A 22,961-nucleotide genomic window follows, 5' to 3' on the forward strand; every position below is an offset into this window, starting at 1 on the left:
TGTGCGAACCAGGATTTCGGAGTCGGAGTCTAGCACATTTTGCTGGAGTCGGGGTCGTGAAAAAAGCTCGACTCCGACTCCAGGCAAAATTCTAAATTTATCAAAAGAATTTTTATTTTATTTTTATATGGTAGAGAGATTAACATTAATAAATTTTCGGAATCGTATATTAATTTTATGAGAAAACTATGAGAAAACATTCAAGCAAAGGCTGTATTATAATTATTTTTTGGTCCAATTGATCCACTTAATTTTTGCAAAAAATTTAAAGTTCCACGACAATATACATAAGAATAATAATTTCACCTTTTGCGTGAGTGTTCAAGCTGAATCGATTTCTTAACATACCGTCACATTTATGGCAAAATGTATATACAGTTTGGAACACTGGTTTTAGATACCACATATGTTCGCCCTACACTGTAATGGCGAAAGTGTATTAAAAATTTGTTTTGACCAAAATTCATGCAACATTGCGAAATAGTCGTCTATACCCAATTTTTGGTAAACCAATTATCATATATCGACAAAATGCAATGTGTGCCAGCCCGTCCGTTTAGTCCGTCCATTAATATTTTAATCAAACTCCTGGCAAAATTAAAGGTCGATCGTCACGAAGTTTTGTATGAAGGTCGGGTTCCGATATGAATACAAACACATACAGTAACTCACACTGAAAAAATGTTTTGAATTTAAAATACAGTAGAATCGCTATAATTCGTACCTCGATAAATCGAAAGTCTCGATAATTCGTATAAGCCCTTAAAGTCATTTCCTTTGCATTTTAACCGCGCTATATCGAAAACCTCGATGATTCGTATGATGAGATTCTACCGTATTTTAAAGAAAATATTTTAAATGCTTAATATTTCTAAGTTTAATCAATCCAAAACACGGTGCTCTTGAAGTAACATTAGAAGTTCAAATTGGGAAATCGCACTGACTGTATTGCCTACTTATAAAACAATGTCAAGTACGGTGCACCTTATAATAATGTTCCACAAACATCCCAGGCGGGACAAGGGAGACTTCTCTCATATCAATGAGTGCACCTCGATTCATATTAGCTCAATGATATGGGACCTACTGTTTATCGCCGAGTTCGAACGGCGTGTCTTAAGACACCACTTGTGGAGAAGTTTTTCAAGGCTGAAATACTCAGGAAATGTCGCCAACATTACTGAGGCGTATTTTGCCACCTTTGAAAATTTGATGTTGAATGGCCGGGGAAACGAACCCACGACCTTCTGAGTGCAAGGCGGGTGTGCATACCATTGCACCACGATGGCACCCAAATAACCTTAACTAACTTTAAATGAAAACCGCTTACACCTGAGAAGTTTTTGCAATGTTCATAGGTGAGAAAAATCCAAAACCAAGAAAAAATCTCCATAGCACTTTTTAAATAAAACCGGATTCAAGTTGACATTGACTTTTGCATCTTTTTTCCATTTTTGAGATATATAAGATCAAGTTGGAAAATTGTAGTCATGACACTGTTTTATAAGGAGACGATACAGTCAATGCATTGTCCCATGGATTACAAAATACCTTAGGGAAAATAAATAAAAGCATATATGCTCCATGTATAGGAAAAAGTTAAAATGTTGTATGTTTTATTCATTTTCAGTGGTATATGAAATTTCCCTCGGAGACGACACCGGAGTCGTAAAAAAAACTGGCCTGGAGTCGGAGTCGAAGGAAAAATGACTATGGCTTCGGACCTGATCGTGCGTAAAATTTTTCCAAAACTTTGTGGTGGGCCAAATTTTGGACCGAATCTGTTGATCCGTTCGAGACTTATCGTGCTCTCCAACTAGCCAGACAGAAGGACAGACATCACATGGACGGACATTGCCAAATCAACTCCAAATTGTCTCAAATTGTCAATTATTTCATATTCCATTTCAGGAAAAGGATAATTTTTTTCGCGCAAAATCATAGTTTTTGGTATATAGGTTAAGAAAAAATTTCCCAGTACGAGTCAGGTCGCGAGCCAATTTTTGATTGTTGCGGACCAAATTTATGGCGGTTTTATTTTGGCTTTTAATAAAGAATATATTATTAATATTATTAATTATTTTAATGAGCACAATTGTTACTAAAAAGTTCACACGAAATGACTTCAGCGAGTAAATTGCATATAAGTCAACATTTTCAAGATAAAGGTCAATTTACCGGTTATAAAATTACATAAAAATTTGTGGTGGATCTAAACTTCACGGCTAATCAAATCAGACTAAAATCATACAGATTGGTATTGTAGTTTCGATATTTGAAAAAATATTTTTTCACATACATTATGTAGTAGAAAATATTGGAAAAATCAGGAGGAATACTTCCTTCATTTTGCTTAAATCTCCTAATAAAATAGACGAATTTCGCTTTATAGACATTCATTTTAAAGCTTTCCCAAGGAAGATAATTGCGTTGCGGAGGATATATCTGAAGGCTTCTGAAATGGAAATAGATGTCAAATAACCCATTTTAATGTACATATATGCTTTTTAAGATACATGTAAATCGCGTAATTATCAAAATCATTTTGCCCGCATGTGATTTTCATGTACAGCAAGACCATATATTTTAAGTTGTATATATTTTTCGAAATTTAATTTGATATCAGTGTTCACCATGAACATCTATATCGATATATATTTATATCAAGGCGATCAATCAAGAACCGTCAATGTATATCAGTGTTCACCATGAACATCTATATCGATATATATTTAAATCAAGGCGATCAATCAAGAACCGTCAATGTAGCATCACTATTTTTTCGGATAAAATGAATACAGCTCCCTTTTCAGTGAAGTTTTCAAATCTCTGTTTCCACTAAAACGAAGAAGCTAGGTCTTTCATTGCAGTGGAAACGACCCGCAGAAAACGCGATAAAATACGCGATATTTTCAAAAACAATTTTAGGTGATTTTTCTACTTTGGAATTTCTCGTAACTCGCGTTTTAGTAGAATTTTCACGGGGACTGATTTATTGGATCCGGAACGTAAAAAAGCCAAAAGATGCAATGGGGTACGTGGTATTCCAATGACAATTGTACGATAATTATTAGGCCAGAAAAATATGATTTTTAGAAAAATGTTCGCACAAAATTTCCACATTTGGATGCAGATTTCTATGAAGCTGTGTAGATTACATTCACGACACATATATCAAATAACTCAGGACCGCGAGTTCTATAATCCTATATATAATTTTTTGAAAAACCTGTTTGCGGAATGAATTTAGAAGATAATTTAAAAAAAAAACACTGTAAATCTGGCTTCAAAATGTCAGCGTCATTTAATGGTAGAAGCAGATCAAATTTTGAAACGAAATACATCAGTGCGATTATCTTTATTTAGTTGGCTTCTACTTTTACTTTGACAGGAAAATCGTGAGAAGTGTGGTTTACTCACAAATCGAGAGAAAACAAAAAAAGACAAGTTGGCTTCAAACCATTTTTTAACATAAATATAGCCACAGCTTCCACGCAATTTATTTTTTAAGGCCAATATTTTTACCACGTCCAAAAACATTGCATTTTATTCAAAAATATTAAATTTGTATTTCTAAAAGGGTAAACCTTGGCTTCAGCTATGTTAAATTTTCAAAAATATTGGTGATATACCCTCGTTACCATAAATGCTGAAAGTATAACAATGTTTTGGAGGTGTCTCAATCGGAGTGGATGTATAAATCATGGTGTATAAATCAATTGGTGTATAAATCATGCTGGAGACTACTTAAGAAAACAACAAAACTATTTTTTGATGAAAAAAGTGTTGCCACTTCTAATGGCAACGCTAAGCGTTTGTCATGGAGGCCATACAATGAATGGACAAATGACCATATTTATAAAAAAAACAAATTGCATTTGAAAGAGGAAAATTTAAATGATATCGAAGCCGCTCCGCAGCCGATATGTCTGATGAGCCGCTACTAAAGGCGAAACATGTCACATAGTGATGGTTGTGTCTTCGGCTTTCCTTTTTTATTTGCAAAAATCATCGGTCATTAAGCTCGACTCCAACGAGAAATTAATTAATATTATATAAAATTTATATAATTTATTGTATTATATTTCACCTTTCCTTCCCTACAGATGAGCAACTAATCGAAGAAATATATTCAAAAACAAAAGCTCTACATCAAAATCTAGTTCAAACTCGTTCAAATATTGAATTGATTTTGAAAAGTATACAGCGATGGAGTCGCGAACCCCTGCATCAACGTTCAATTTATGGTAAAAATTTACTCGAAATACGTCATCAAGCTGAACGTTTGCGCATTCGCATAGTGCAGTGTGAAGAAACAAAGAGCCTGCTGAATCGTTTGCTGATCAAGAATTTTTGCTTATTTTTTCATTATGACATACAAATGGAAGAGGGGACAGAACAAAATATTCATCAAGTAAGTAGACTCACTTCTTTTATATTGTTTAAAAATCCTAATTTTTCATTTCGATTTTTAAATTAATTCCAGTTTCTATTAAACTATCCTGATGATCAACGAGATAAGTATAATCAGTATCTGAAGTCTATTGATGACATGATCTACAATGAAGTTCGCCAGTCTATGAAAATTAGGTTAAAATGTAGTTTCTAGAAACAACGCTTACCACAGTCCCATCAACCATCTTCCTGATATTTATTGACAGCATCATTCAGCATTTGTATTGATCATCAGAAATTTTCATCATCTAAATCATTTCATGCATGGTTTTCATAACATTACAATACATTAAGTAATTTAAGATACTACAAGAGAAAGGGTATAGACAGGTTCCAACACCCCGACATACATATGACCACGTGAAAGTCTCCAGATGGAAAAACCAGAAACCAGATTCATCAGATGCATCAGATTGTTATAGGCGGAAGACACTCTTCCTGTGTGTTCTATGTCCGATCGATTCAAGGAGCGAACATCGATTCGGAGTATTTCCTTGTAGCAGCATTGTAGCTTGTAGCGAATGTGCAATGGAACACAGGTGATGCAGGAAACCAAGCTCAACAAAAACTGTAGCTTTTAGCGCTGAGATGGTTACATCGTACTGAGGAAGGATCGCACCAGAATTGAAAGTGTGGGCATTAGATTTCCCATTGTACCAGTCTGTTCAGTCCAGTCGTACATGGAATGTATGAGGATAGGAGTCAGCTGAGGAACAGCCGATGTAGAGCTGCTTAAAGTATTCATTCCGCCGATAGATAGCTGTACTGCAGCTTATAGACCCAACATAAGCCCGCCTTTGGAAGCTCATAAACGTCTGGTCTTGGGCGACTGTAATGCTCATCATGAGTTATGGCATTCGGTCTTCGAAAGCGACCAGAGTGTATAGTGCTGGCTGAGCAGATTGACAGCTCTACGTTCTGCACGGTCAATGAGGACACCCCTACCAGAATGAGCGGTCTTCGGAACACAGCTGTTCTGACGTCACCTGGCAATCCGTCATTTCTCTTGGATCAGACCATTATTGTCTGCATCAGCAGACCGCCCGATTTCATTTCCGGTTTTCGGAAGCAACCAGAGGGTATAGTGCTGGCTGAGCAGATTGATAGCTCATACGTCTTGCACGGTCAATGAGGACACCCCTACCAGATTTAGCGGAGAGTGTCACAGTTCGACAGACATAACCATCGTGTCAGGTGGTCTGACGTCACCTGGCAGCACTTTGTTTCTATTGGATCACACCATAATTGTGTTCATCAGCAGACCACCCGATTTCATCACCTCTGAACGCCACACTTGTATCAATGGGAAAGCTAATTGACCCAGTTTTAGAGTGTTCACTAGTCACCGCTTCAGAGATCTGCCCAACCCTTCTGATGTTCAAGTAGCAGAAAGGACGTTCCGAGACATCATCACTGCTGCAGCCGTTCTCCTATACCTGCTGGTCGAATTCCCGAAGTAAGACGAAACTTCCTAGCAAAGGCGACGGGATTAGCAAATGAACATGATGAGTTTCGTCGTGCCAACCCCAGTGACCCCAGGGTCAGGGAGCTGACACTGGAAGTTAACAGGTTGGTCGGTGAGCATAAGCGGAACCAGTGGGTAAATCTTTTGAAGAGTTGAAGTATTGGGGGCGTAAGAAGTGAATTGTGGGCAACGGAACCCTAGAGACAAGGAATATAGGACATAAGTCACATTTGGCGACATTACGCTGACTGATCCGAAGAGGTGCGCAAGTTATTTCATTAGATCGCGTGTTGCCGTGGATGAACCACCACAATTTATAATGGATGATTGATGTTACGAATGTCATCAGGAACGCTAAATCATTCAAAGCGTTGGGCTCTAACTCTCGAAGGGAGTAACCGAATTGGTCATAACTTTACATATGGTAATATTACTTCCAGACATATATCAGCTATGAATATGGACTAAATCGGTATACTTCTTCGTGTATTTATCACACAAACTTAGGAAAAAGTAAAGTCTAACAGCTCGTCTCAAATTGTTTTGAAATTTCTTGCAACAAGTCCTTCTAGCGGGTTCTGTTACGACTACGCTCTGTTTTTAGTCTATTTTTCCTGAGATAATGGCCCATAAGCTCCAACAAAGCCTGCCGGCAACAACTAAACTGTGCAATAAGTAAAAAAACCCTACAGATTCGAATTATTGACTCCATCGGACCACTCTTTCTAGTACCTTCCACACAAAGTTTGGAAAGAGTGCAGTTCAAGGACTCATCTGAGAAAGTTTTTAAATTTTTGTCAACATGTTTTGAATGGGGCCCTAGTTACGACTGTGCAATATTTTTCGGGGCAAGTCTACACTTACTGAGAAATTGATTCAAAAACTCAAAAATAAACTACAGACGTCAAAAGTATTGTGTTTACTTCTTTTTTTGGGGTCCGAGGCTGAGGGTAAATCTCTGTCGGCACAGCTCTTTTCGTCCAATGTAGGTCCATGTTTCAGAATAGCGCCCATACCTATTTCAAGGTCCTGGCCACATTTTCCAATCGATATGGCTGAAAAGTTGTATTTTGGTTTCTTTGGAAGTAGAAAACCAGCAGAAGATTTTCAATATAAGTATATATTTTGGTATATATTTTGGTTTAAATTATCAGGCCAATTCGACATTCACATTCAACGCATATTGACCCGTAGACCTTTCGAATATTTTTTCTCTCAAACACACCAAACACTGCCTTATCTGCTTACGCAAATACCAGGGCTTCGGAACCATACATTAGGACAGGTAGTAAGTATCGTGTTTTGTAAAGTGTTACTTTTGTTTGACGAAATGTGGTTGTGTTTTTAAACTGCTTACTTATTTTGCAACTGATATTACTGGCTTTGTTTATGATGATGCCTAAGTAAATGAATTCTTTAACTGCCTCGAAATTGTAAGTACCACTTTCCACAGTTGAACCGAGTTCTGTGGATGCATTGCGCATAGTTACAATCAGCCTCGGAACCCAAAAGAAAAGAAGTAAACACAATACTTTTGACGTCTTTAGGTTTTTTGAGTTTTTGAATCAATTTCTCTGTAAGTATAGACTTGTCCCGAAAAATATTGCAAGGTCGTAACTACGGCCACATTCAAAACATGTTGACAAAAATTTAAAAGTGATTAAAATCGAAACTTGCCCCCTTTTTTTGATTTTAAAACTATCCCAGATGACTCCTTGAGGTGCAAACTTTGTGTGGAAGGTACCAGAAAGAGTGGTCCGATGCAGTCAATATTCGAACATAATTGGAATCTATAGGGTTATTTTACTTACTGCACAGTTTAGTTGGTGCCGGCTGGCTTTGTTGGAGCGTTTGGGCCATTATCTCAGAAAAATAGACTTAAAAAAATTGTGTCGTCGTAACAGAGCCTGCTAGAAGGACTTGTTGCAAGAAATTTCAAATTTCACGTGCTGTTAGACTTTACTTTTTATACCCTCAGCCTTTAGGCTAAAGAGGGTATTTACACTTTGATACGACCAAAAATGTGCCTCATCGAAATAATGGTTTTAGACCCTAAGTATGTTTGTACGATATCCGTTTCAGACAATTTTGAGTAGATCTAGCAATGTCCGTCCGTCTGTCTGTCTGTCTGTCTGGCAGGCTGGTGCGCACGATAACTCTCGAACGGATCAATCGATTCGGTTCAAATTTTGGGTATCGAAATATTTTGTCCAGATTCGATTTAAGTTCGAAGATGGGCCATATAGGTCCACTCCTTCCGGTACCTCCCCCACAAATGTTCAAAAATTGTCGCAAAACTTGTGCGCATGATAACTCTCGAAGGGAATAACCGATTTGGTCCATACTTTGCACATCGTGTAATTTCTACCAAACTTAGATGAGGTTCCAGTATGGACTCAATCGGTCCACTCCTTCGAGTACCTCCCACACAAAATTTCGGAAAAGTTCAGTTTAGGACCTGGTCTCAAATCGCTCTGATTTTTGTTTACGCAAGTTGTATTAGCTGTCCTCTATACGACGCTGTAAGTTTCATTAGGGGCAAGTCCATACTTCCTGAGAAAATAGCCTGAAAGTTACAAAAAACCCTATGACACCGTGTGTAGTGGTTGGAGCGCAAGATAACTCTCGAACGGATCTGCCGATTCGGTCCAAAATTTGGCCTTCGTAATATTTTGTCCAAACTCAGTTCAAGTTCAAAGATGGATTATATCGGTCCACTCCTTCCGGTACCTCCCCCACAAAAGTTCGAAAATGTTCGGAAAATTTGTGCGTACGATAACACTTGAAGGGAGTAACCGATTTGGTCCATACTTTGCACATTATGAAATTTCTACCAGACTTAGATGAGCTTCCAATATGGGCTCAATCGGTAAACTCCTTCGAGTACCTCCCACACAAAATTTCGGAAAAGTTCAGTTTAGGACCTGCTCTCGAATCGCCTTGGTTTTTGTTGTAACATCTTGTATTCACTATCCCCTATACGAAGGTACAAGTTTCCTCAGGGGCAAATCCATACTTCCTGAAAAAATAGCCTGAAAGTTGAAAAACAAACCCTATGACACCAAGTTTATGGTTGGAAGCGCAAGATAATTCTCGAACAGAAAAGCCGATTCCGGCCAAAATTTGGCCTTCGTAATATTGTTTCCAAACTTAAATGAAGTTCGTAGATAAGCCATATCGGTCCACTCCTTCAGGTACCTACCCCACAAAAGTTCAAAAATATTCGGAAAAATTGTGCGCACACTAACTCTTGATGGGAGTGACCGATTTGGTCCATACTTTACACATTCTCATAATATCTACCAGATATAGATCAGGTTCGAATAGGAACTATATTTGTCCACTCCATCCCGTACATCCCACACAAAATTTTGGATAAGTTCACTTTAAGACCTGCTATTGAATCACTTTGATTGTACAAGTTCCGATACAGGCGTATGGACTTGTAGGGGTTCTAAATCTACAGAGTAGTTTTAGAGCCGAAATTAATTGTTGCCCAAAGACGAACAACAACACTTTTATCAATAAAGACAACACAACAAGTATTCAGGCGATACTTACGTGTTGCTATTGGTAAACTGGTGGTGCAGGTTTAAATAAAACACTAAGTTAAATTGAAAGACACTGGCGGTCTTAACTTTGGTTTATTTTTTATGTTTATAATCTTTGCGGCAAAACTGCTGCTTCTGCTCTCTAAGCTTTACAGATGATGACAGATGAATGTTTTTAGGTTTGACAGATATGATATGACATTTTGATGGCGCCAATAAATAGAAATTGTCGAGGTTATCGATACTGACATCCGATAGGCTCCAAACCTCGACATTGATTTTTGTTGAAGCAACTTACATTTGCTGCCTCAATTACGACGGTAAAAGTTGTTTCAGGGGCAAGTCCATACTTCTTGAGAAAACAGCCCGAAGGGTGTAAAAACCCCCTATGCACCCCCATGGTCTATGTCGGTCCATTCCTTTAAGTATCTTTTTCGCAAAATTTTTGAACTTTAATCCTAATCAACATTTTTGTCGGTTCATACGACCAAAATTTTGAAACCCCTAAATACATATTGTAGCATATTTATAGTTTGTAAGTTAGTGTAATATTAAATCCATGATCTCTGACGGATAGGCAAAACCACTCGTTTGTAACTACACTCTCTTGAGCGTAGGTAAAGATGAATGCATGTGTGTGTTTGCAGTGTGCGTGGCTAACTACCCTAGAACAAGAAGTGGGAGAACAAAGGCAGTCTGATTCTAACTACCAACCACGCATATTCATCTTTACGCGCGCTCAGTTGAGAAAGAAAATAATAAATAAAAGAAACAAGCAAATAAATATCAAATCGACTACTAAAGTGTTTATTTTAACTACCTGTCGGTTATCCTATAATCAGAAGTGGTCCTTAACCCATAGTCAAATACATAGTTTGCTAAACTAATTATGGCCGACAAAGTGGAAGATAGCCAACCGGGCGATAGTTTAAACTCCTTAGACGTCATAAATCAACATACAGCTAATGTTACGTTGCGGTCCAAAAAAATTATCGTGCCGTTGATAGTGGACAGTGAGGAAGAACAAAGCGTGGCCCTGGACACTGATGGAAAACTACAGCACGCAGAAAAGCAAAGTGGAGATTTGAAATTTACCGAACAGGAGGAAGTTAAAAAAATTACAGACTGCGATATTCAGAAAGAAACAGAAGTGCAGACAAAATCAAAAATTATGGATGGCACATTTGGTAACGTGAACTTACAGTCGCCCAACAAACAAATTGCAGAGAAACGTCCAGCAATGGACATCAAGGCTACAGACATAAATTTACAGTTACCTAAACAACAAAATACAGCATCAGATTTGAAAGAAAAAGAAATACAGTTACTGCGTAAGGAGAATGAGTTGCTTAAAAAAGAAAAGGAGATAATTGAACGCGAAAACAATTTTATGAAATTAATGTCTGCCAACAAAAACAACGTGCAGTCGCCAGACAATGGTACTCCGCTGACGCTGATAGGCAACTTCTTGCCTGAGTTTGACGGCAGCGTCGATGCAGCATTTTGGATCTCTCAGTTGAAAGATGTACAGCAGTCATACAAATTATCAGATGACATGTTGCGTGCGCTGTTCGCGACGAAACTAGTGGGCAAACCTTTACAGTGGTTGCATACACGCCGCAACATAGTGACAGAAAATCTTGATGAAATGTTTGGACAATTCTGCTTGGTGTTTGGCTCAAACGAGAGCAAACTTGAAATGCGGAAAAAGTTTGAACGCCGGGTATGGAGAGCCGAGGAGAATTTTGCAGATTACTGCAGCGAAAAAGTGAAGTTAGCAGAGAGGTTAAAACTTGAAGACGACGAGCTCTTAGAATACATAATTGAGGGCATTCCTAATATGCAGTTGCGGCGACAGACCGTAATGCAACAGTACAAGAACGTAAACGAGCTATGCAAATCCCTTGCAGCAATAAAGCTGCCAAAAACGACAGTTGTGAATCGTGCTGCGCCAACAACCAAATTAGATGTTCGATGTTACAACTGTAACAGTGTGGGGCATTATGCGGCCGATTGCGGCAAACCAAGGCGGCAGCCAGGTACCTGCTACGCCTGCGGTGGCAGCGACCACACGGTTTCTGCCTGCGAACAGAACAAGAAGAAAAGTGTGACAAAGATGGAGAATCCCTATGTAAGATATTTTAAGTATACTTTTAATTTTAACTACAGAGATAATTTTAATCTTTATTTAGAAAGCCTCATAGACTCGGGTAGCTCAGTAAATTTGGTTAGAGAAGACGCGTTGCCTGATGGAACTGAAGTTTTTCCCCTATATGATACATCATTTTACGGTCTGAATTTTTCGATGTTAAAAACTATTGGATTTTGTTTTTGTTTCTTGATACTACCAAATAAATATTTTAAACTCAAAATGATTGTGGTTGATAAAGATTCCATGAGATATTCGGTGTTGTTAGGTAGAGATTTTCTGGAAGAAACGGATAGTAAAATATTGTTGTTTGGGTGTGATTCAAATATAGAGCCAACGGAAAATATTATGAACAAAATGCAGTTAAGTAACAAATCAATAGCTACTGAATCAAATCACGATCTAGAGTGTGCCAAATTTGAGTCTGATATATTAGCGATAGATGTATCCTCAGATTCAACAGATTTCAACTTGAAGGTTGGTGATGTTGTAAATCATCATATTGTGAAAGAGTTAAACGCTTTGTTTAAGGAAATTTATGTAGACATGAAACGCCCTGAGTTGCCAGAAATACATTACGAAATGCAGTTAACATTAGACAATTACAAACCTTTTAATTGCCCTCCGAGAAGACTTTCTTATACCGAAAAACAAGAATTACAGAAAATTTTAGACGATTACTTGAAAAAAGGCACAATAAGACCTAGCGAATCTGAATATGCCTCTCCCATAGTGTTAGTAAAAAAGAAAACTGGAGACTTACGGATGTGTGTAGATTTTAGAAAATTAAACAAAGTTACAGTTAAACATAACTACCCAATTCCGTTGATCGACGATCTGTTAGAAAGCCTGGCAAACAAAAAATTTTTTACTAAATTAGACCTCAAAAATGGTTTCCATCACGTATTTATGAGTCAAGATTCCGTAAAATATACAGCGTTTACTACGCCTTTAGGACAGTACGAATTTCTGCGTATGCCTTTCGGTCTAAAAAATGCTCCGTCAGTTTTCCAAATGTTTATCAATAGTGTTTTCAAAGACCTAATTAGAACAGGAGACGTTGTAATATATTTAGATGATATTATGGTCGCCACTTGTGACATCAAACAACATTTAGAGACATTGAGAAAGGTTATGTTAAGACTGGTACAAAACAAATTAGAGTTGCGCTTAGATAAGTGTGAATTTTTGCAAGACAAAGTCAAATATTTAGGTTACACGATCGATCGCTTAGGTATAAGAGCTGATGATAAGGGTTTAGAAGCCATAAAAAATTTTCCAGTGCCAGATAAAGTACGGTCTGTACAAAGTTTCCTTGGCCTTTGCTCATATTTTAGACGCTTCATTAAAGATTTTTCAATTATCGCCAAACCACTTTATGACCTCACCAGAAAAGACAAAAAGTTTACTTTTGGGAAGCTCGAGCTCGAAACTTTTGAATTACTTAAGGGAAAACTTCTGGAATCGCCGGTTTTATCACTGTATGACCCTTCAGCAGATACAGAACTGCATTGCGATGCAAGCGCGTTAGGTTTCGGCGCTATCCTTATGCAGAAACGAGAGGACAAGAAATGGCACCCTGTATTTTATTTTTCCAAGAGAGCTTCCGACGCTGAGTCCAAGTTTCACAGCTACGAGCTGGAAACTTTAGCTATCATTTATGCACTTCGTAGATTTCGAGTCTATTTATTTGGGAAGACGTTTAAAATAATTACCGATTGTAATTCGTTAACTATGACCCTTAATAAGAAGGAATTGAACCCTAGGATTGCCAGGTGGGCCTTAGAACTGCAAAATTACGATTATGAGGTACAGCACAGAGAAGGGAAACGAATGCAACATGTAGATGCGTTAAGTAGATCGTTAGATATAATGATTGTGGATACCAATACTTTTGAAGAAAACTTAATCATCGCTCAAAACAAAGATACTGACATCGTAAAAATTAAAGAAAAGTTACAGACAACTGATCATAAATATTATGAAATGAGAAATGGTGTACTGTACAGAAAACTTAAGACGGGCCGATTGCTCTTTGTTGTCCCTGCTCAAATGGAGTCTCATGTTTTGTTTAGGTACCACGACGAAATGGGACATGTTGGCATTAACAAAGTTACAGAATTAATAAACAAAACTTACTGGTTTCCCCACATCAACAACAAAGTTAAAGCGCACATTCAAAATTGCTTAAAATGTATAGTTTTTTCCCCTAAAAGCGGTCCTGTTGAGGGATTTTTACACAATATTCCGAAACCAACAAAACCTTTTGAAATGATACACATAGATCATTATGGACCTGTAGATAGAGACAGTTCTAAGAAACACATACTTGTCGTCGTAGATGCTTGTTCCAAATTTGTTAAGTTATATCCTACAAAAACTACCGCCACCAAAGAGGTGATAGACGCCTTATGTGAATACTTCAGATATTATAGCCGACCGCGGTACATTGTTTCGGACAGAGGGTCTTGTTTTACTTCGAACGATTTCACAAAATTTATTGAAGACAACGATATCCAACATATTAAAATAGCTACATTCTCACCAGAAGCAAATGGACAGGTAGAGAGGGTGAACAGAAATTTAGGTCCGATGATCGCAAAACTTATTGATACAGATACAAATACTACTTGGGTAAAAACATTAGAAACAGTCGAATTTGCGTTAAACAATACCTGCCACAGAATGATTAATGAACATCCTAGTGTAATGTTGTTTGGTGTAAATCAGCGAGGGAAAATTTCAGATCAGATTAGAGAAAATATGATGAGCGAAGAAGTTAGAAATTTGAATTCAATAAGACAAAATGCAGATGATAGACAACATGCCGCACAACAATACAATAAAAATTATACAGACCCCAAAAGAAAACAACCAATACTGTACAAAGAAGGTGATTATGTTGTAATAAAAAATATCGACGCTACTATTGGTACGTCTAAAAAATTTGTGCCAAAATTTAAGGGCCCGTTTGTGATAATAAAAGTACTGGAGAATGATCGTTATGTTTTACAAGATGTAGAAGGTTTTCAACAAAGCAGAATACCTTATAAGGGAGTGTGGGCAGCACACAATATGAAGCATTGGCATAGGGGCCCTACTCAGCTAATTCAACATAATTTAGAAGGTTCAAAGCAAACAGAATTAACACCTAACCAAGTTACAGAACAACATTCAGAACCGCCAATTAATGATGATGTTCCATAAGGCAATTGTGTCGAAAAGATTCAGGAGATCTTTATAGTCAGGATTGGCCGAAAATGTAGCATATTTATAGTTTGTAAGTTAGTGTAATATTAAATCCATGATCTCTGACGGATAGGAAAAACCACTCGTTTGTAACTACACTCTCTTGAGCGTAGGTAAAGATGAATGCATGTGTGTGTTTGCAGTGTGCGTGGCTAACTACCCTAGAACAAGAAGTGGGAGAACAAAGGCAGTCTGATTCTAACTACCAACCACGCATATTCATCTTTACGCGCGCTCAGTTGAGAAAGAAAATAATAAATAAAAGAAACAAGCAAATAAATATCAAATCGACTACTAAAGTGTTTATTTTAACTACCTGTCGGTTATCCTATAATATGTATGTTTTTTATGAAAAAAGTGTTTCAATTTGCACAGGCTGAGGGTATATCTCAGTCGGCAAAGCCGACTGATACTTTTTTACTTGTTTTTATACACGAAGAAGTACACCGATTTAGTCCATATTCATAGCTAACATATCAAGCTTTTTGTAGAAAATTAACTTATGTTGAAACTGAGGTATGGGGTATTGTAACTCGAGATCAGTTTTACTATACCATAACCTTTGACCGCATTTCGGTAAAATAAACTGTTTTAGCCCGATTCACCGAGGGGTTTCTTAAAATAATAATTTGAGCGGAAGCTGTGGTCGTACTAATGTAAAAAATCGTTGAAGGAAACTAGTTTCTTGATGTTATTTTCCAATTAGTGGTTTTACAACACAATGTAGTGCTTAATGCTCAAAGGAGAAGTTAAAGAGTACACTTCAGAGTTGAAGTTTCTAATGTATGATTTTTTTAATATATCCACTGTATCTACCTCAAACGGATGCTGACATTTTGAAACCTAAAAAATTGAGTTTTTTGAATTTTTGGTCTAATCGGGACGCGCAGCTGGATTTCCCTAAAAGCTTACTATTGGATTGTAGTACTCGCGATTTCGCATTTTTTAATGTATAACATGAGGGTGTAGCCCTCACAGGATCACAGAAATCTGCGCCCAAACACGAAATTTTTGTGCGTAAATTTTTCTCAAAAACCAATTTTTTTGGTTTAAAATTTACAAACGTCATTCGATTTCCGTGGAAACCCGCGTAAATTTAGTTTTTTTTTTACGTTCTGAATCTAACAAGCCACGACGAGTAAAACTCCACCCACTAGATCGGAGGATATGATACCCCTCAAATTTCGAAAATTTGCAAAAAAAATATTTTTAAAATATCGCATATTAAAACGCGTTTTGGATGTGTCAGTTCTACTTAAATAAATAGATCGATACGCGTGTTTAAACTGCGCGAAAACAGATATTTAAAAACTCTCGTAAATCCAGAGATATAATATATTTTTTCTAAAAATTGAGTGCGATGCTACATCCATGGTTCTTGATGGATCGCATTGAAACGGCATAGAATGATGTATTTTTTAATGGTGATTATTGAAATCGGATGCGCATAAAATATAAATGAACTTCCCGGAAATTATGACCATTTTACTGTATTTTGAACCCTTAAATGCAGCAGATGCTACATCGTGGCCGCCAAATAGAATTTGACAAACTGTACATCAAATAAAAGGGATTGATTCGATGTGTTGGGAAATCGGATGCGCATCATGTCATTTTCATAATTACGCGGTTTATATGCGTCTCAAATGTTGTAATATTCAATATAACATTATTTTAACGTTATGCCACAATTGGAATTCCTTGTGATTTAATATAAGGTTCTAATAACATTATCCAATAGGAAAACTATAAGCGAAAAATTTGTTACAACGGAATATCATCATTATTGCGTAAAATTTTGACGAAAATGCCGAAGAACTCAAACATTTTTTCTCCAGCTTTTCCTATAAAACCATAAAAAAATAAAATTAGAATAATATGATTTTCATTTTTTCGTAATACAGTCGAAATCGCTTATAACGTCTCGTCGCTATAACCGATATGTCGTTATAAGCGATATGGCTATAAAGGGCCCCAGAGATTTGGGACTTTTGGATAGGGTCGTTATAACCGATATGACGTATAAACGACGACGTTATAAGCGATTTCAACTGTATTTTCTTCGTATTTGCAAATAACATGAATATTATAGCTCCAACCTTCACAACTTAGGTTTCATTTTATTCCTCAAAATGCCTGGATGCTGTTTTAATTTTCTAATATATATTTTTCGTAACTATGAGCGCTATTGTTTCAAAAATATGTTTGTAAATACGTGAAATTATTTAACAAATTTGATTTTTCGCGAATCCATTGAGACTTCGCGATTATTTTTTGCATCATCGCAAAGGTTACGAATTAATTTAACGATAATAGGATATAACAGCTAACTATATTAAGCCGCGATTTTTTTAGATTTTTTCTAATTATCATAATTAAAACGGTCATATCTTTTGCGCGCAACGATCAAAGTTAGTAACGAAAACAGATTTGGAATGCTGATTTTTTTCTTAATCTATGTACCAAAAATCATTGATGTAGTATCAAAATTTTTTTTTGATTTTTTTGAAATGGAAAAGACAATTTTAGACATTTTTCCTGATATGTATGTCTGGGAATAATATTACAATATGTAAATTTATGACCATTTCCGTTACTTCCTGCGAGAGTTATCGTGCGCACCATTTTAGCGAAGATTTTTGAACTTCTGTAGGGGAGGTACCAGAAGAAGTGCACCGATATGGCCTATCTTTGATCTTGAAACAACAAATCTGTGATTAAGCTGGGCTTACTTTAAAAATAAAATGTAAACACATATCACAACAAAACTGCCAAAGTGAATCTAAAATAGATACACAGCACGGTGGGCGATTTGTTTGTTGTTATTTTCGACAAATTATCAACATAGTTATGATGATTCTCTGCATTGTGGAGACGCATAACATTGGAAGTAGTTAATTTGGTTTGCATATGCGGCTACGAGAGTTTTTGAATGTTTCTGTTGAATTCGCATTTAAACGAATTCGTCGGTCACATTTATTCTTGAGCTCGAGTCGTCATAAAATTGAGGAAGAGTTATTTGTTCAATGCAAAGAACTAAGAGAACTGATGAGTCCAAGTGGCGTTGGACGAAACTTGTATTCTCTGCCTTTCCCTAAAGTAAATCAATTTTAACTACAACCACTTTAAAAACTTGTTGTAAACACACATCACAACAAAACTGCCAAAGTAAATCTTAACTCCTTCTTTTTTAAAATGAAGATGCAACACCGTAATTCAATAAAATAAAGGGTATAGTTCTTTAATGGGTGACGTAGGGGATGGAAGATACCAAGGAACGGTCCTGACCGGTTTTAACATGGCAAAGCCCAGGATTTATCTTGGTCCCTCTTTCATCCCAAGTGGACACTGACCTCCCCGTGGTGTCACCTGGGGAACTGCCTTTAACACCCGTTAAAGGTAGTGAGCTAACATGTGCCGCGCGTTCACCCATAAGAACGTTAAAAACTTGGGTTTGGGCGTCGGGTTAGTAACCCTCCCCTAGAAAAAACAGCCTACTATGAAAAAACGAAAGAAAAGAAAAACAAACCCCTCTAAAGTTGACGAACCCCGCAAACGTTTTAAGGACCATGATCTGCGAATCTGCACCTGGAATGTTCGCACTCTTTATAGAGAAGGTGCAGTCTTCGCATTGGCAGACGTACTTGAAAAGTACAAGACCGATATTACTGCCATACAGGAAATACGATGGATTGGGAAAGGCGTCACAACAACACCTAAAGGTGACGCACTGTATTATAGCTGCCATGACGTAAAGCATGAGTTTGGTTGTGGATTCGTAGTTAGTCGGAGACTAAAACATCTTGTATCCAGCTTCACTCCAGTGAATGAAAGACTTGCTGCAATTCGAATAAAAGCTAAATTCTTCAACATCAGCTTTATTTGCGCTCATGCTCCCACTGAAGAAAAGGACGAACAGACCAAAGATATATTTTACGAGTGCTTAGAAGAAACATATGACCGTTGCCCTGTCCATGACATTAAAATCATTCTAGGCGATTTTAATGCCAAAATTGGAAAGGAGAATATCTTTGGCCCAACAGTCGGGAAATTCAGTCTCCACAGTAAAACATCTGACAATGGTATGAGGCTGATAGACTTTGCAGCTGCAAAAAACATGGTAGTTAGCAGTACCAGATTTAATCATCTCGATATTCATAAGGGCACCTGGCTGTCTCCAGATCAGAAAACAAGAAACCAAATTGATCATGTTGTGATAGATGGAAGACATTCATCGAGCGTGTTGGATGTACGATCGTTCCGAGGCGCAAACATTGATTCGGACCACTACCTTGTTGCAGCAAAGGTACGCACCCGCTTAAACGTAGCAAACAAAGTACGAGCAGACACAACACGAAAGTTAGACATCGGTAAGCTGCAATCACAACAGATAGCCACAGCATATTCCACTCAACTAGCCCAATTGCTTAATCAAACCCCTCCTCATCCCGATAACATATCAGCGCAATGGCAAAGCATTGCCCACTCCATGCAAACAGCCGCAAAATCCATACTTGGATACCAGAGACCTCCACCAAGGAATCCATGGTATGATGAGGAGTGTCGTGCTGCCACCGAAGAGAAAAATGCGGCATATAAGGCTACTTTACAATCCGTAGCAACGCGTAGCGCACGAGAGAGATACAGGGAGAAAAGGAGAGAGGAGAAACGTCTTTTCCGCAGGAAAAAGAGAGAGATGGAAAAGCGGGAGTGTGAAAAAATCGAGATGTACAGGAGCCAGAATGAAGTCCGAAAATTCTACCAAAGAGTCAAGCATCAAACTGATGGCTTTGGTACAGGCACATCCTCCTGTAGAGACCAGCAAGGTAATTTGGTAACTGATACAGATAGTATACTCAGGATATGGAAAGAACATTTTTCAAATCTGTTGGTATCCAATAGCAGCGAAGAAGACGAAGATACCACAGTCCCAATCCCAGAAGATGGTATTGAATGTATACTGCCCAGCCAAGATGAGGTAAAGACAGCAATAAATCGGCTGAAGAATAATAAGGCAGCAGGGGCCGATGGCTTACCAGCCGAGCTGTTCAAAACCGGAGGCGACACGCTGATAAGGTGTATTCATCAGCTAGTTAGCACCATCTGGCAGGAAGAACGAGTACCCGACGATTGGAACCTGAGTATCCTGTGCCCCGTCCACAAGAAGGGAGATAAGACTGTATGCTCTAACTATAGGGGCATAAGTCTACTCCCTATTGCCTACAAGATCGTGTCAGGGATATTGTGCGAACGACTAAAGCCAATGGTCAACGAGATTATTGGACCATACCAATGCGGCTTTAGACCTGGCAAGTCCACCATTGACCAGATATTTACCCTGCGGCAAATCCTGGAGAAGACCCAAGAGATGCAGATCGACACCTACCACCTTTTTGTCGATTATAAAGCAGCCTTCGACAGTCCGCTGCGCTCAAAGGTATTCCAAGCCATGTCTGAATTTGGTATTCCCGCAAAGCTCATCCGGCTTTGTAAAATGACTTTAACTGACACGAGGTCCTCAGTTAAAATAGGAAAGAACCTCTCCGAAGAGTTTGGTACCAAAAGAGGTTTCAGACAAGGAGACAGCCTTTCGTGTGACCTCTTCAACATCCTGCTAGAAAAGGTTATACGAGAGGCAAACGTCAAAAGAAGTGGCACAATCTACACCAATAGTCACATGTTACTTGCTTATGCTGATGATATAGACATCATGGGTCGATCAGTAAAAGAAGTAACTGATACCTTTATAAAGGTCGAAGGAGAATCTGCTAAAGTGGGTCTGGCGGTAAACGGTGAGAAGACCAAGTTGATGGTGTCGACGCGCAATGCGTCCATTGAGCTCGGACCGACTGTGGAAGTTGGTTCCTATAATATTGAGGTAGTAAAAGACTTCGTCTACCTCGGCACCTCCGTCAACACAACAAACGACATCAGTTGTGAAATAAAAAGAAGAATTGTATTGGCCAACAGATGCTACTTTGGATTAAGTAAGCAGTTTAAAAACAAAGCCACATCTCGTCAAACAAAAATAACGCTCTACAAAACACTGATACTACCCGTGCTGATGTATGGCTCCGAAGCCTGGGTACTTGCGCAAGCAGACATGGCAGTGCTTGGTGTGTTTGAGAGAAAAATTCTTCGAAAGATCTACGGACCAATCTGCGTTGACGGTGAATATCGACGTCGCATGAACCACGAGCTGTATCTGCTATACAACGACATCAATATTGTTAAACGTATCGAGATGCAGCGATTGCGTTGGCTAGGCCATATCATAAGAATGAGCGATGATGAACCCGCTAAAAAGGCGTATGAATACATGCCACATGGCGGTGCACGCAGAATTGGCAGGCCAAGGAATAGATGGCGCAAACAAGTGGATGTTGAGATGAAAAGGCGCGGTATTCCAGAGAGCAAAGCAACAAATAGAGAGGAATGGAGATCTCTTCTTAGTTCGGCCTATAGAACAAATGTTCTGTAATGGGCCAGCTAAGTAAGTAAGTAAGTATAGTTCTTTAATACCACATTTACCATTCATTAAAATATTGATATATCTTAGAAGGTTGCTTGGATGGGCAGAATACTTTTTACACATTTCGCTTCGGAAGTGATATCCAATTAGCCGAGAACAAGAGCCAAGGTAGTAATTAATAGGTGGCAATCGAAAGATCTTCTCTAAGGAATATTAAGAATTTACATTTTTTTATCAAATTTAAATATTTTATTCTTGATTACGGTATTTTGACCATGTCCCGTTAATGTCAACTTATTGTACTAAAATTTTATATTTATAGCTAATTTACATATGATTATCTGTTGCGATTGCAGATTACCGATATTCCACGTTATTGTTATGTATGTTTGCACTTTATTTGTTACGTTCAATCGGGTACGAAACTTTGCTGCAAGAAGGTTGTAGAAGGTTTACTAATCGGAACGATCGTACTTTCAACACGCTCGATTAATGTCTTCTATCTATGAAAACGTGGAATTGGATTTTTTTATTTATTTTATTTTTTTTTTTTTTTGTCTGGAGACAGGCAAGTGCCCTTATGAATGTCGAGGTAATTACATCTAATGATGGTTACCACCATGTTTTTTGCCGCTGCGAAGTCTATCAGCCTCATACCATTGTCAGATGTTTCGCTGTGAAGACTGAATTTCCCCATTGATGAGCCTAAGATATTACCATTTTCAGTTTTGGCATAAAGACCGCCTAGAATAATTTTAATGTCATAGGTAGGACACCGGTCTAATAGGTTTTTGCTTTTTGCTTTTATCCGTATTGTAGCAAGTCTTTCATTCACTGGGGTGAAGCTGGAGACCAGATGTTTTAACCTCCGACCAACTACAAATCCGCAACCAAACTCATGGTTTATGACACGGCAGCTATAATAAAGTGCGTAATCTTTAGGTGTTGTTGTGACGCTTTTCCCAATCTAATGTACTTCCTGTATGGCAGTTATTGGGTCTCATGCATAAAACGTGAGCTTGAGCTCGGACTCGATTTTTTGAGTAAAAGGTGCTTGTCGTATGCATAATAAAATTTGATGTATTTGCATTTACTCACTGCTCACGTTTGATCTCTTCTTGCTCAGTTTGAACTTAGAAGTTGAAGTTAGATGAGATTGTTCTCATTTTCATATGCATAAAAACAAGGTTTTGCTTACTTTTGTGAGCTCTTGCTTAAATTTTGTGGAGCATGCCTTTTAGTTGACTCGCGTACACTAAAATGGAATCATGGTTGAATATTTTGTACCACAAATAAATAAAAAATGTTATCAACAGCGTAAGAAAAATTTAGCAAGTGAGGATAAAAAATTATACAGGTTTGTAACCTTAATTATTATCTATATATATATAAAAATGGTGTAAAAAATGTATAGTAATTCATAAAATGAGAACGGCTAGGCCGATTTCTGTAAAAATTTTTGTCAGTTATTCGTATTTTTGAGGAGAAGGTCTTTACGGAAGAAAATTTTGGAAAATATCTCTGGAAAAGTCGGAAAATTGGAAAAATCGAAAATTGAGTTTTTGTATGACATTTTATTCCTTAATAGCGAGACGAAGTTCGCCGGGTCCGCTAGTTTTT

The 22,961-nt window shown here is 37.8% G+C and overlaps 2 protein-coding genes across 2 annotated transcripts in view; both read left to right on the forward strand.

Moving 5' to 3' along the window:
* The window catches only part of LOC141389570 (dynein beta chain, ciliary-like), a 230,674-nt gene that overhangs the window by 89,167 nt on the left and 118,546 nt on the right, over positions 1-22,961 (forward strand). The window contains exons 9-10 of the mRNA XM_073961276.1: positions 4,107-4,414; positions 4,487-4,590. Of these exons, the coding sequence (XP_073817377.1) occupies positions 4,107-4,414; positions 4,487-4,590 (412 nt within the window). The remainder of the gene's footprint in view (positions 1-4,106; positions 4,415-4,486; positions 4,591-22,961) is intronic.
* On the forward strand, positions 10,250-11,761 carry LOC141389573 (uncharacterized). The gene is made up of 2 exons (XM_073961281.1): positions 10,250-11,602; positions 11,664-11,761. Exons 1-2 carry the CDS (start codon positions 10,361-10,363, stop codon positions 11,673-11,675), a joined length of 1,254 nt encoding a protein of 417 aa, XP_073817382.1. The 5' UTR covers positions 10,250-10,360; the 3' UTR covers positions 11,676-11,761.

Source organism: Musca autumnalis, unplaced genomic scaffold, assembly GCF_047663935.1.
Source record: "Musca autumnalis isolate F117 unplaced genomic scaffold, ASM4766393v1 scaffold_1, whole genome shotgun sequence".
NCBI lineage: Eukaryota > Metazoa > Arthropoda > Insecta > Diptera > Muscidae > Musca > Musca autumnalis.